The sequence below is a fragment of the Sodiomyces alcalophilus genome (genome assembly GCF_042370955.1).
Source record: "Sodiomyces alcalophilus JCM 7366 unplaced genomic scaffold ACRALscaffold_2, whole genome shotgun sequence".
Classification (NCBI taxonomy): Eukaryota; Fungi; Ascomycota; class Sordariomycetes; order Glomerellales; family Plectosphaerellaceae; genus Sodiomyces; species Sodiomyces alcalophilus.
Genome location: NW_027263533.1, coordinates 1840978 through 1854365, shown reverse-complemented (window position 1 = coordinate 1854365; position 13388 = coordinate 1840978). Strand labels below are relative to the sequence as shown.

The following is a 13388-nucleotide window of genomic DNA, read 5'->3' as shown; positions in this document are numbered from 1 at the left end:
AAGGAGTATGATCAATGCTTTCGCGGCCTGCGTCTGGGAATTTTCATATTTTTCGCAACAAGACGATACCTCGGACAGAAGGGAGAGATGCGCATGACAACGCAGGGTATTGGGGCATCGAAGTTTGCCCAAGGAAAGTGGACAAGAGCTGGGGATTGACCCGGTGATGAGGACTGACGGGATAAGATGGTCAGCCGTCCCTAGGGACAATGGTGTCGCGGGGTGGAAAGTGGAAGCCATTTTCGTGCCGCTACGGTGATGCCGGTATCTGGGTCGGCAGATTATACTTGGTACGACTATTATACGACAGTGAGGCAACTAGAGAGCTTGGCCATGGCTCGACACAATTCCATATTTCATTTAGAGGCAGACCCGCGTCAGACGAGTATAATGTCCTCCTTGACAAACCCCGGTTCCCCGTTCCGCCACGCTCTTACAGCATCCCCATCCACTATTCTGTACATGTAGCACGCCCCAACCACGCTGTACTCTCCCGCAGTTTCCGTGGGCCTCAAAAGGAAGGGAACGTCGGCACCGAACAGCACGGCACAGACGTCCCCCGGCTGCACGACGGCCGGGCCGGTGCCCCAATACCCCTTTTTGCGGGTGTTGAAGAATCGCCGGTTGGAGGCGTGGGCCTTGAAGGCAGCGCCAAAGTCCTTCCTCGCTTTCAGGGCCGCATTCATTTCCATCATGGCGCCGCCCTTGGGTACCAGGTAGGTCTCGTAGAATCTGGCGTTGGCGTGCATGGTGTAGCCGGCGAACTGCTCGACCACGGATTCGGTCTGGGACTGGTAGTGGCACCTGATGGTCGAGGCGAAGGCGAGGACGGCCTTGTCAGGAGGGTACGGGTGGGGCTTGCGCCTGGCGAGGTCCCAGCACGTCTCGAGGATGCCGCCGGCGTCCATGCCGATGGGGCCGAACTGGGACGGCTCCATGGTCGGGGTCAGTTGGTCGACGGCGTCGATGAGGATGGCCGAGACGGCGAGCTTCACCCGGTCGACGACGTGGGCGCCGAAGGGTTCCCGCTCGGACTTGCGGAGACTGGCGTCCCAGGCCTCCCAGAAGGCCTCGGCGTGGAGCGGGTGCTTCTTCTCGCTCCACCGGGGCACCCACGACGGAAGACCAAAGTCGCGGCGCAGGGTCTCGTGGGTCTGGTGGGCCTGGACCAAAAAGTTGAGCGACTCCTGGGCGAGGCTGGCGGCCAGCAGGCGGTGCTGCTCTTGGAGGTCCAGGGCGTAGTTCGCCTTGAGCCAGGTGTCGCGGGAGCCGGGCTTCCGGGCCCTCGGGTGGCCGAGGAAGGCGTAGACGTGGTCGAGGTGGTTGGTCGCGTTGAAGTAGCGCGAGGCCTCGAGGACGAGGACAAAGTCGATGTGGCAGACGGCGGCGAGCTGGTCGGCAAAGGCCCGCAGCTCGGGTTTCCGGTACATCCACGAGTTCTTCTTCTCGTAGGTGGACCAGACGTTCCAGAGGGCGTAGAGGGGCGCGCCGGCGAGGAGGGCGGCGGTGTCGGGGCCGAGGAAGTGGCGGAGGTCGTCGGTGAAGTAGGTGTTGCTGATGAAGGTGGCAATCTCGGCAAAGTCGAGGCTCGCGTCTCCCCAGTAGGCGGTGGCGGCGGTGGCGAGGCCGACTTCCTGGAGGACCCAGACGCGGGAGAACCAGGGGAGGCCGAAGAGGCGGCCGACGCAGTGCTTGCCGCGGTCGCCGAGGACGAAGCCGAGGACGGATCTCTGTGCGCCGGCGAACGTTTGGACTTGCTCGCCGTTGAGGAGGAAGGTGTCGTAGGGCATCTCGTCCTTGGTGGGCTGGAAAGACTCGACGTCGGTGCCGGTGTAGAGCTTGTCGTTGACGGCGCGCAGGCAGCGGAAGGCCTCGTGGGCGGAGTCGGTGGGGTCCGGGCCGAGCCAGACGAGCACGTCCCGGGCGGTGTCGTAGATGGCGCCCATCAGGTCGACCTGCTGGCCCTTTTCGACGGTGTCCTTTTGGTTGATGCAGATGGCGTCGGCCCAGGCGAACTGGAGCTGGTCGGGCTTGCGGATGCGGCGTAGCCCGTCGGCGAGGCTCCGGGTGACGCGGCAGGCGTGGCCCGAGCAGGTCACGTCGGCGGTTTCGGTCGGGTCGCCCCAGACGTAGGACAGAGCTGTGTAGGGGGGTGCATTGTCCAAGTTGGATGTGAAGAGCTCGCAGTCTAGACTGTCGCTGGGTGAGCCTGGGTGGATTTTGAGCAGGCGGAAGTGCCGACCTCCAGGAAGTGCGGTGTAGGTGAAGGACTGAGACTCCATGGTAGAGTTGTCGGGGGCGTTTTTTATTTTCTCCTTTCCTTTCTCTTTTGTGATCTTCTCTTCTTTTTCAGGGAAGAAAAGGCGGAAACGGTGAAGTTTGGAAAAGAGCCTCATTGCCCTGGGCCTTGGCGGCCGATGAGAGGGGCCTCCAGGGGTGAGAGGCTAAGCTGACTGCAGGCCTCTAATCCTAATCGCGAACCATGCATTGTATCTGCATGATCATAGGGGCCACCTTGGGTAGACTGAGATGCGGTGAAATAGGGGCGCAAAAAGAAGGAGACGAACCGGTTGTCTGAACAAGTGCTTCGATTCTTTCCCGCTCGTAACCAAAATGGCATAACTAACGTTCCTTCGTAGTCCAACATACCATCATCGCTCTGTAGAATGACCCCGCCTCGATGCGCTCTTTTTAACACTCCACTTCAACCTACCGGCTCCTCTTCTCCCTCCTCCTCCGTTCCCACTCGGCCCTCTCTTCCTCATCGCTGCCGCTAAACTCGGCATCGTCGTCGTCGCTCTCGTCCGCCTGCTGTGGGACGGCAGCTGCTGACTTGTTCCCGGACCCAGCCACGTCTTCGGGCCTGACGAAATCGCCGGCGTTGAGGGCGGCGTATTCGTGTTTCTGGATGAGCTCGCGGAGCTCCTTGTTGGAGGGGTCGACGAGCTGCAGGGCGGTTAGGCCGCCCTTGTTCTTGACGCGGGGGCTGCATCCGGCCTCGAGCATCATGTCGACCAGGGCGTTGCCGAACGGTCTCTGAACGGGGGGTTCCGAGTTGATCCAGCGGATGGCGGAGTGGAGCGGGGTGTCGCCCTCGAGGCGGTTTATCGGGTCGCATTCGAAGTTGTGTTGGTCTAGGAGGAGGTCTATGACTTCGTCTGTTTGGTTGATCCCCCCGCCATGAACACGGGGGGTATAGGCGGTTAGCGGGCGGGGCGCAGTGCGGGGGTAAGAGGGAAAAGGAGAGCGAGAGGTCTGGTGAAAAAGAGGGACGGCGGGGGTAGATGTCCGTACAGTTTCCTTGCGAGGCAGCTTCGTGGAAGAGGTGATTCCCCATGACGGTGGTGGTTTCGTTGAGAATCTTGGAGAGCTGGTCTTCATCGGGGATGTCGTCGATGAGTTCTTGGAGGAGGTCTGTGTTGTTGCGGCGGCAGGCTTCGATCAAGAGTTCCTTAGTGGACGCACCCTGTTGGTAGGTCGAGGATAGACGTCGGATGTTTAGCTATGATGGCGAGAGACAGGGAACCGGAGCCAGAGAGCCAAAGGACCAAGGACTGGTCGACGACGGACTGTTGTTGTACTTACATCGTGGACTTCGTCGTCTCCCGCCATGGCGTGTGAAGGAGAGGGGAGAGACGGAGATGTTAAGCTAGACTAGCTAGCTGTCGGATTCGGCGAGGTAATGATGGAAGCGTAGGTTTATTCGAATTTCGATATGGATGTAGGGCTCTGAGGGGATGGAGCAAGCACCGGGGCCGATGAGGTGGTCGACGAAGAGGGGGAGGGGTAATGATAATATATAAAATAATGACGTGATTTAAGGCTGCAATCCTCTTCTCAGAGGGAGTTTAGTCTCCAAGGTGCCCAGGTGCCCGTCTTTTTCAGTTTTCGTCTCCCACCGGTTTGTGGTGATGTCTCTCAGCGATCGATTGTTGGAGTGTCAGTCAAGTAGGGACGGAATTCCCAGGGCGCGGGACGACGCAATCGTGGTTCGTCCAGGGCGGGATGGGCGCAAGCGTGGCAGAGGTGGCAGTGCAGTGGCTGGAGGAGGGGCGGCTTTTGCTTATAAGCGTTAGTCTTGTGCTTTGAAGCGTAGATAAGTTGTAACGGGTGGTTGAAGCGTAGATAAAGCTGTAACGGGTGAGTGGATTTATCGAGTTTTGGCGGGGGGCAACCGTCAAGTCGCAACTTGAACACACTCATTCTCGGCCTCACGAATTTGAGGAACACAGCGTTATGACTCTCAACCCGGAGTAAACATCAAAAGAAGAGAAGCAAGGAAATAAGATTTCATTTCTCTTGAATTCTAGGCACAGATTCGAGCGATCGGACGCATCTTCATCTCCTTATTCCATACGCTTTGCTTCCCGCAGAACATCTCGAGATGCTTCTATGTACGGTCCCCACGTTCATCTCACACTCGCCCATCTCCAACGCCCTCTCACTAACAATGTAGTCTGCCCCAACTGCGCCAACATCCTCACCGTGTCGGCGGTGGCCTCCGTTCGCAACCGGCTCGAGTGCCGCACGTGTCCCTTTGAGTATGCCATCACGTCGCCCATCTATTCGCGGCGCTACTTTGAGCGCAAGGAGAGGGATATCGTCTTTGGCGGACCGGGCGAGTGGGACAACGCCGACAAGACGCGCGCGCAGTGTACCCGGGATGGTTGCAACGGCGACGAGGCTGCGTTCTTCCAGGTGCAGATCCGGTCGGCCGACGAGCCCATGACGACGTTCCTCAAGGTTGGCCCCCCGTGTTTCGACCACCCCATCGATGGCATCATGAGGCTGACAGATGCGAAACAGTGCATGGCGTGTGGTCACCGATGGAGAGAGAACTGAACGAGGGAATGGAGGGAGGAAGAGAGACGAGCAGCAAGGGGCTTATCCGTGGCGACTGTTTTTGGTTGCTGCATGTTTTGTTGGTTTGATTGGTCTTATTTCATCGCATGGCAAGGTGTTAAGGTGGGAAAAGCCCCTCGGGCGCGCGTATCAGCGTTCAGCTAGGACGGAGTTTAGAAATAAAAATGTATGGTATGGGTATCATTGGAGAGATGAAAGAAAAGAAAAAGAAAACCAGCAACGCCCTCTTCTTAGTCGTCCTTGTATCATGTCATGTCGGACTCCCTCTCCCCCCTCTCACGCCTCCCCCCTGTGCCATTCAATGGCGGCGCGCATGTTGTCGTCCACCAATCTCTGCACCAGGTCGGGGCTGATGATATCCTGCCTAAACTGCTCTTGCTGCAACAGCTCCAGGTGGCGGAGCGTCGGGCCTGGGTACATGAGGTATTTGATGTAGGGCGGGCGGGACCAGTATTGAAGGTAGGAGAGGTAGGCGACAAACTCGGGCTTGTTCAGGAACTTTTGGGCGGCGAGGTGGTTGAGATAGTATGGGTTGGCGAGCGACTGGACAAACTGTCTTGTGTGTTAGCTTGGCGTTCCTTTTCCGTTTGTCAGAAGCGACGTAGGACGGGGTCGACCGGGAGGAAGACGAACCTCGAGTTCTAGTTCGAAGCGGGTGAAGCCGCCGTAGATGGGTTCCTTGTCGCCCTGTTCTTTTTCGCCTGGCGGGACGGGAGGGGATGTGTCCATGGGGACAGGCTGATTGACTGGGTTGGTGGTCATTATACTCTTTGTATGTCGTGTGTGGAAAAGAACGGTGTCAAGGAGAAAAGACGACTCGAGGCCATCGGAGCTCTGCTTTGCGCCTGCACCAAGTTGACTGGGGTACTGTAGTTGTACGTGCTGGTGACATACCTACCATACCTAGGTGGGGGCTGTTTCGAATTGGTGGGGGTGTAAAAGTGACATTGTGACATTGATGACATTGACCCTGGAACAGGCACAGACAATTCTCGTACCTTGTACACTTGTACAATCAAGGCAGCAGCAATTCATCGTAACACCATCATTACATGCATCTCTCGGTACCTCACCTTAATATTATTTATTATTTGAGTCGTAATGTTCCGAATTCCTCGACATTTTCTTCTTGGTGACAGTACTACTTGACCTGCAATCAAAACAACCCCCATCTGCTGACGGACGACGACCAGCCAAAGCCGAACTCCTCCGTAGACTCCGTTCTCAAACTCGAACCATGGCAACATCTACACATACTGCCCGTCCCACCGTCAAAACACGCATCTTGATCCTATCCGACACCCACGGCCGGAAACCCCATTACACACCCCAAGGCCTCAATGGCGACACCGACCGGCCTCTTACCTCGGGCTTTCGATTCCCTCTGCCCGAGGCCGACGTCGCCATCCATTGCGGCGACCTGACCTCCAACTCCAACCTCCAAGAGTTCGAAGCCACCTTCTCCATGCTCCGCGACCTCTCCGCCCCGTTGAAGCTCGTCATCGCCGGTAACCACGACGTGGCCCTCGACCGCCAACACTGGGACCCCATGGTCAAAAAGACGGACACCCTCCCGGCCCCGCTGGTCGAACGGTACAAGCGCTGCCCGGACGAGGTGCAGCGCGTCGTCGACGCCGCCCGCCAAGACGGCGTCATCTACCTCCCCAGCGACGGCGTCTACGACTTTGACCTGGCCAACGGCGCCCACCTGCGCGTCTTTGCCTCCCCCATGACGCCCGAGTACGGATCGTGGGCGTTCCAGTACCCCCGCGGCGGCCACAAGTTCGATATTCCGGCAGGTATTGATGTCGTCGTCTCCCACGGCCCGCCCAGGAACGTGCTGGACAACACCATCCACGCCGGGAACGCAGGGTGCGACGACCTCTTCGCCGCCGTCTGCGCCAGCAGGCCCAAGATTCACTGTTTCGGCCACATCCACGAGGGCTGGGGCGCCGAGCTCGTCACCTGGAAACCCCCCTCGTCGTCGCCGCCTGTCGACGGCTCAGACCCGGCCGTCCAGCCGACCCGAGAAAATACCACAGACAAAGCCGCCACCGTCGTCATCGAGACCTCTGAACAGCTGCAGGAGGATCTCCAACATGGTGGACCAGAGGTGCAAAAGGTTGCCCAGGCCACGATTGCCCGCTTCTACGAGGACAAGTGCGTACCGGTTGATGTCACTGTGGCCGGCGCGCTTCCGCTTCGTCCCGGCGAACAAACCCTTTTCATCAATGCCGCCATCATGGATGTTCGCTACAGACCTAGAAACGTTCCATGGCTCGTGGACATTGACCTGCCCAAGGGCGGGACAAAAGTTGACACTGATAACGTGCCGACGAATTCTTCATCTTAGTTTTACTTTTCTTTTTTCTTTTCTTTTCTCGCTTTCGATTATTATGTATTTGCTTTTCCCAGCGTCGTAGTCTACCTTTTCATGTCCTCATTCATAACAACAAGCGCTTGCAAAAACACAGGCAATCCATTAAGTACATCGACTTGCTTGGCGTGTTCCCATCTCCATGACCTCGGGGGAGAAGGGAAAATAAAATAACCCAAGGGTAGACGGGTAGGGAAGAGGGGGGAGAAAAATCGCCATTATAAACCCATTGTGACGCCGATGCATAACGAAATGGCGGTGACGACCAGCGCAATTGGTGTCACAGCCGCTGCGCTCTCTTCAAATTGATGGTCATCCTCTTCAATCTCCTGGACCCATGGCGGCGGCTCATCGGGCCCCGCGTCGGTGGCCGTAGCCGTAGGCTCCGATGCGACGACGGAACTCTCCTCATCAACGGGTGTCTCCATCTCGGCCAAGCTGGTGCTGTACTCTATTACAGAGACGGTCCCCGTGGGCCAGGAGGCGGCGGGGACACTGCTCGTGGCGAAATACGCGGCGCACGTCTCATTCATGGCCGTCCATACCCGATCCACGGCACCGGCGTTGCACGCGCTCTCGAGACACGGCTGGAGCAGGCGCCTGAGCGCATCCTGCCGCGCCGAACCACACTGGCAGGCCGTGTCCGGGAGGGAGCAGCCTATCTCCGGCACGACCTCACGGAGGCAGGGGACCTAAAAGCGGGGAGGGGAGGGGGGTGGGAGCGAAAGCATTAGAGGAACATTAACCACGCGATAGACAAAAGCAGGACGGGACCGTTGATGGGTTGTGATAGACTAGGGTATGTCAAACGTACGGAACATCTGGGATACTCGGGGGCGTCTTGGGCAATGGCTAGAAGGACGATAGCTGCCAAGACGATGCTGTATGCGAACTGCATGGCTTACGACGCTACACGCATGGAGGAGGAGGTGGCCGAGATATTTCGAGTGATGAAAATAACTTCAACTTGGACAAGAGGCGCAAATTACAGCAGATCGTGACCCTGGAAGAAGACGAAGCAGGAGACGAAGCAGAAGAAGAAAACAAAAAAAGAAAAACCCGAGGCCACATAAAAGATGACTGCCCTTACGTCCAGAGAAATTGCATGCTTGGCCTTTTCCTGGCGCCGCGTAACGCGAGATGGGTGCGTGGGTGGCCATGTCTCGGTCATCTTATCGCATCCATAGCAAAAAGCCCAAGACGCCCAAAAGGTCCCACGTTTTCTTCACAAGGTAATACAGCCAAGCCTTCATAGGGGAGAAGACAGGCCAGGTCCTTTTGCCCTCTGCCGTCTCCCCCGGCCGGACCAACACCAAGCCCTTGGCACCAAGGAGGAGCTATTCCGCTTGAAGAAGCCGAGACTCTGACAACGGAGTTTACGTGCCATTGTCTCGGCCTTTGCATGCTGGCTGGTTGTTATTACGTGGGTCATGTCGTCTCTCGTTGGTATGCCTGGTGTTGCTGTCTAAGTCCTGCATATTCACCCTATTATACACGCAGGCATAGTAAGAAGCTTGAGGATTATGGAAAATAAAAAGAATCAGTATTATATGGTCTCTGGCCTGTAGCCTTTCGACCCTCTTATCGAGCATGTAGATGTATGCTGTGTTGCATCGTCTACCAACCCACATAGACACTCGAAACGAATCGTCTCGTCTGCCCCTTTTCTCTTCTCCTTTTTTTTTTCTTTTTTTCTTTTTTTTTTTCATCTTTCTCCGTTCTCCCAAGAGACCTAACACGCCAATGTAGTGCACTCATTGCTAGTTGCTGCGTCCTCCACTACTAGGTCCAGATATCTTCGCCCGCCCTGCTACTTGGGCTTTCTGCTCTTCCGCCGTCGCTCACAATGGCGGGAAGTAGGGCTTCGCGGGTCCCTGCATATTCTCCTTGAATATGACCCGGGACGGGAAGACGAATGAATGTAAAGGATGAAAAGAAAAGAAAAGAAAAAAAATAAGTAGGTAGAATAGATAATAAGAAAAATTTGGCGGCTGGGTATCGGGGGAAAAAGTCGTATCAACTTCTTCCTCTACTGAATGCATCGAGAAAGGGATGCTGTAACCCCAGAGATAAATCTGGAACAGAGAACCCACAGGAAAACGCCGGGAGAAGGAGGATATATATGCTGGGCAGGTACTCATACATACGGTTCGGGCAGCCGGGGGGAGTTGGGTCATGATACTCATGCCAAAAGGTTGATGAGAATTGTCGTTTCTTCGTCGTGGGACGACATCCATCCATCGTTCAAAAGCTGCTGCTGCATCATTAGAGGGTAACATCCCCCAAAGATAAAATCTTGGACGGATCGCCGAGGAAGCGATTGCGATATTCAGCGATGCCTCTTGCGATGGTATCAAAGTCCTTGATGTTGCGCGACCTCATGTCATGCAGGAGTTCCCGCAACCCGTTGTTGAATTGCGACCTTCGCGGTCCTTCCAGCGTAGTGCTGCCGAGTTGCAGAAGAATCTGGTCATCTGTTGGGGGTATTAGAAAAAAGGGGGGGAGCCCATCAGCTTCCTTACACGGCCTGGGCTAGATAGAACATTCGTGACGCCGACTGGCGGGGGCCAACGAAATCGGAATACAAAAGAAAAGGATCCAACATACCGGGCAGCTTCATCGACTCAAAGTGCTGATATTGGCAATCGTCTCCCCTGGGACATGGGCCGCCGCTGAGTTGGTCAGGGCACACGGGCGTGTTGACTTCAATGTTGTTGCTGTACGTCAGTGATCGCAGCCCCCCGGACACCCCGCGGTCGAATTCCGGGTGGTACCGGTAGTCGCGGAACCATTGCAGAGGGCTCTCGTAGGGGGTAAGGCCACCGCCGCTTGTGCGCCGGCGATCGGGGACCTTCGGTTGTTCCTGTCTACGAGTTAGATGGCTTGCGCCGCCAGGGTAGGAATGAAACGAAATGTACTTCTCGTGTGCTCCCAAGTCCTGGATCGGGATTCGAATCATCAAGGCCGACTGATATTTGTTCCGGTACGGCCGCTCCGTCCACGTCCACGTCGGGTGACTGCACATCTGCATCACGGCTCGCAAGGGGCACGACGTCCTGTTCGGTAGCTGTCACACTGGGAGTATCGGTGGCGTCGGGAGCATCGGCGGCGTCGGGAGCATCAGCTGCATCAGGCTGGTCAGGAGCGTCAAGTGTTTTTGGTTCACCGGAAGCATCTTGCTCGGGCTCCGAGTAATCCATCTGCATGCTGGCATCGTCAGGCTCATTGTCGCCGCCCGATATTGATTCCATGGGAGCATCAGCCTCGCTCGCCGACTCTGAATCCGGCCCATCGTCCGAAAGTTCGGCCGTCGTGGTGGGTGCTGGGGTTTCTGCCTCCGCCTCGGTCTCCTTCTCACTCACGGCTGCGGTTTGGCCCGCCTCACCCTTCTCGCCCACTGTCGGCGCGGCACTAGAAGTAGCCACCGTCTCCGCCGCTGCGGCATGCTCAGCTGGCGGCGGGGACTGATCCATCTCGGTCGGGGTCGGCCCGTGAGTCGATGGTTCGGAAATGGCTGCACTGGACGACGCCAGCGCATCGACATCAGCTGAAGAAGGCTGGGCGTCATTCTTGTCACCTGCGGGAACTTCGCCCTCTTCCGATCGAGCCCGAGCAGGACTGGAAACCACCTCGCCGTTGGCGGTGGGTCGGGGACTCTCTGCCTCAGTCTCTGCCTCTGCTATTCATGTCAGAATTATACAAAACGATTCAAAGGAGAATGTGAAGGAATTCCAGACTGCAGCGCACTAACCTCCATCTTCTTCTTGCTGCAAGCTCTCCAGCTCCTGCGCAAGCCTTTGCTTCTCAGCTACGTCCTTCTCAATCTCCTTCTCCAACCGAGCCGCTTGGGATTGCAGCAAACGGAGTTTGTGCATCTTTGTCTGTAGCTTTCCTTCGATGCCGGGGATGCTCTGGCTGATCACCCGAACTCGTTGAGCGCGTCCCGACTTGCCCGCCGACTGACCCTGGTCCGCCTTTGGTCGCTGCGAAGGCTTGGGAAGCTTGGTCGAGCCCATGTCAGACTGGGTCGGCACCGGCGAGGAGCGGCTCGTGGGAACGTCCGAGACATCGGGTGAAGCCGGCGACTGCGCCGGCTGCGGTGACGGTTTCAAAGCATTCGTGTCCGGGACAGCTTCCGGTGTTTGTGCGCCCGACTTGGAACCGGCCGAAGCCTGGCTGTTGTTCGTGCCTCTGGCTTGCAGGAGCTTCTTGCGCGCCTCTGCCAGGGCGATTCTCCGTTTCATCGCCTCAATCTCCTTATTCATATGAAGCAAATTAGCCGGAGGAGTCGAAGCGCCACTGTCGACACCGTTGGCGCCAGGACTGGCAATTTGGCGCTGGCCGACAGAATCGGGCAGTGGGGGGACATGGCGAAAAGACGTCGTTCGCCGGAGCGGAGTGTCTGTCCGCTGGACTGGTGCCGACTCATCTCCGGAAGCAATGTCCATCTCAACATCATCGTCATCCGAGTCGTCGCTAACATTGATCACCAGTCTCTGACGGCGGCCGTCGCTGAACGGTCGTTTGAAAGGATGGGGAGGACCATCGTCTACAAAATCCGCTGCCACGGGTCGTTTGCGTTGATTCCCAACCACCGGAGCAATGGGGGGAGTAGGCATAGCGGCAGGTGTAGGCGTAGACGTAGATGTGAACAGGCCGGGAATGCCGGGAGCTTCTTTCGAAGTCGAACCCGAGGGTTGAGCTGCAGGCATCGAAATCGGGCCTGGTGCCTGGTCCGGTGCCTGGTCCTGTGTAGATTTGGCGGGTACTGGCATACCTGTAGCGGTCTTTGAAGGCATGGCGGCTGCTGGTTCGGTTGCATGGGTGGTCGGCTGCTCATGGGGCTGCTCCTTTGATTGAGGTTGTTTCAGCCCGGGTGGTTTCGCGGTCTCGGTAGGAGTAGTTGCCTGCGAAGCTGCCGATGCCGGGACAGTGGTGCTGGTTTTGAGCGAGGCAGCTCTTTGTGCGGCGCGGGCTAGGCGGGATTTTTCCAGGGCCTCCCTCTTCTGCTGCTGTTGCAACTGCTTCTCCGTCAAGCCAGAGGCCTGCGGTGCGGTTGAAGAAGGCGCAGAGCGAGGTTCTGGGTCTGCCTTTGATGCCTGCGTGCTAGCTTGCTGGGTCGCCCCAGAGGCTTGTGATGCTGGTGCTTTCGCGCCCTTGGCCGCTAACAGTCGAGCAATCCTATCCTTTCTTTCCTCGGCCTTGTCTGATGCGGTTGGTGCTGCTGCGACCGGCGGACGAACCGGCTGAGGGGCCGACGAAGGAATCGACGGAGGAGCCGCTGCTGGCTCGGTCGGAGGGGCAGTTTTAGGTGCACCAGCACTGACGTCTGTCCTTCTCGGGGGCTGAGCTGGGGTCTGTGTTTGATGTTCTTTCGCTGGCTGCTTGGCAGAAGACGCCGCCGCAACGGCGCTCTGGGACGGCGCGGGCGGGCCCAAGCCAGGTATTTGGGTCCCCGCGTTGGCCGGCGTGGCGTGCTGGGAATCCATGCTCAGACCGAGTTCCTTGAACAGCTCTCGGACAATTGCTTCGTCAATCCCTTCCTCGACATAGTTCCTGTACTTTACATTGAGAGGCCAGAGTCGCAGAATGGCATCCCCAGCACGCTTTTTGGCATCTGCGAGTCGTTCTTGTTGCGTCCGGTCGGGTTCTACAGTAGATACTGTCTTGGCTGGGCCCAACGGTTGAGGAGAGTCCACCTGCAACGCAGGATGTGTCGCAGGGGCCACGGCAGGTTGTATCTCGGCAGGGGAAAGGTAAGGCGAGTACGAGCCAGAGCGTTCCCGAACTGTGACGGTTAGCAAGGGCAGAAGAGAGTGTTTGGATTCGGCGGGGAGATAGGTCTCACCAGGAGTATTGGAGGGGAGAGCCGCCTGGCCAGTCTTCTGACGGTGTTGTGCCCGCGCCTCCGCCTCCAGCTGCGCCTGTGCTTGCCTGTCATCCCAGGTCGACTCTCCTGGCTCATAGTCATCTTCTTCTTCATGGCGAGCTGTCGGAGCCTGCGGCAGGCTTTCAGGCTCGTACAGGTCGTTGAATTCTCCTTCGGTCAATTCCCCTTCTTCTGCTGTATCATCATCGGCGGGCCGAGCTTGAGGTTGTTGGACCATAGCTTGAGAGGGAGGACCTCCTCGACTTCGGTCGTTGGATG

At 57.5% G+C, this 13388-nt stretch overlaps 5 protein-coding genes across 5 annotated transcripts; 2 read left to right on the top strand and 3 right to left on the bottom strand.

Moving 5' to 3' along the window:
• Positions 1–377: 377 nt before the first annotated feature.
• Positions 378–3938, bottom strand: ACRALDRAFT_1079888 (uncharacterized protein; the record flags this gene model as incomplete). Its single annotated transcript, XM_071018954.1, has 5 exons — positions 3586–3938; positions 3295–3466; positions 2714–3134; positions 2650–2659; positions 378–2270 (listed from the first exon to the last, which is right to left on the bottom strand). The coding sequence occupies exons 1-5, from the start codon at positions 3610–3612 to the stop codon at positions 378–380; spliced, it is 2523 nt and encodes an 840-aa protein (XP_070876820.1). The 5' UTR covers positions 3613–3938.
• Positions 3939–4216: 278 nt separating this feature from the next.
• Positions 4217–5332, top strand: ACRALDRAFT_1061090 (uncharacterized protein). The gene is made up of 3 exons (XM_071016358.1): positions 4217–4394; positions 4457–4743; positions 4807–5332. The coding sequence occupies exons 1-3, from the start codon at positions 4385–4387 to the stop codon at positions 4840–4842; spliced, it is 333 nt and encodes a 110-aa protein (XP_070876819.1). The 5' UTR covers positions 4217–4384; the 3' UTR covers positions 4843–5332.
• Positions 5140–5592, bottom strand: ACRALDRAFT_1068297 (uncharacterized protein; the record flags this gene model as incomplete). The annotated part of the gene is made up of 2 exons (XM_071017552.1): positions 5140–5415; positions 5497–5592. 2 exons carry the CDS (start codon positions 5590–5592, stop codon positions 5140–5142), a joined length of 372 nt encoding a protein of 123 aa, XP_070876818.1.
• A 538-nt stretch (positions 5593–6130) lies between these two features.
• ACRALDRAFT_2072745 (uncharacterized protein) lies at positions 6131–7162 on the top strand (the record flags this gene model as incomplete). The annotated part of the gene is made up of 2 exons (XM_071022206.1): positions 6131–6856; positions 6977–7162. Coding segments are annotated over 2 exons (912 nt in total), but the record flags the coding sequence as incomplete, so codon positions are not given.
• Positions 7163–9505: 2343 nt separating this feature from the next.
• ACRALDRAFT_1068295 (uncharacterized protein) lies at positions 9506–13347 on the bottom strand (the record flags this gene model as incomplete). The annotated part of the gene is made up of 4 exons (XM_071017551.1): positions 9506–9714; positions 9848–10103; positions 10159–10919; positions 10992–13347. The coding sequence occupies 4 exons, from the start codon at positions 13345–13347 to the stop codon at positions 9506–9508; spliced, it is 3582 nt and encodes a 1193-aa protein (XP_070876816.1).
• Between the last annotated feature and the right edge of the window lie 41 nt (positions 13348–13388).

What these genes read in the sequence shown, in the direction of transcription:
- ACRALDRAFT_1061090 (XM_071016358.1), top strand. An exon ending in CCATGACGACGTTCCTCAAG is followed by an intron (nt 4,744 to 4,806) that starts GTTGGCCCCCCG and finishes GATGCGAAACAG; the next exon opens with TGCATGGCGTGTGGTCACCG.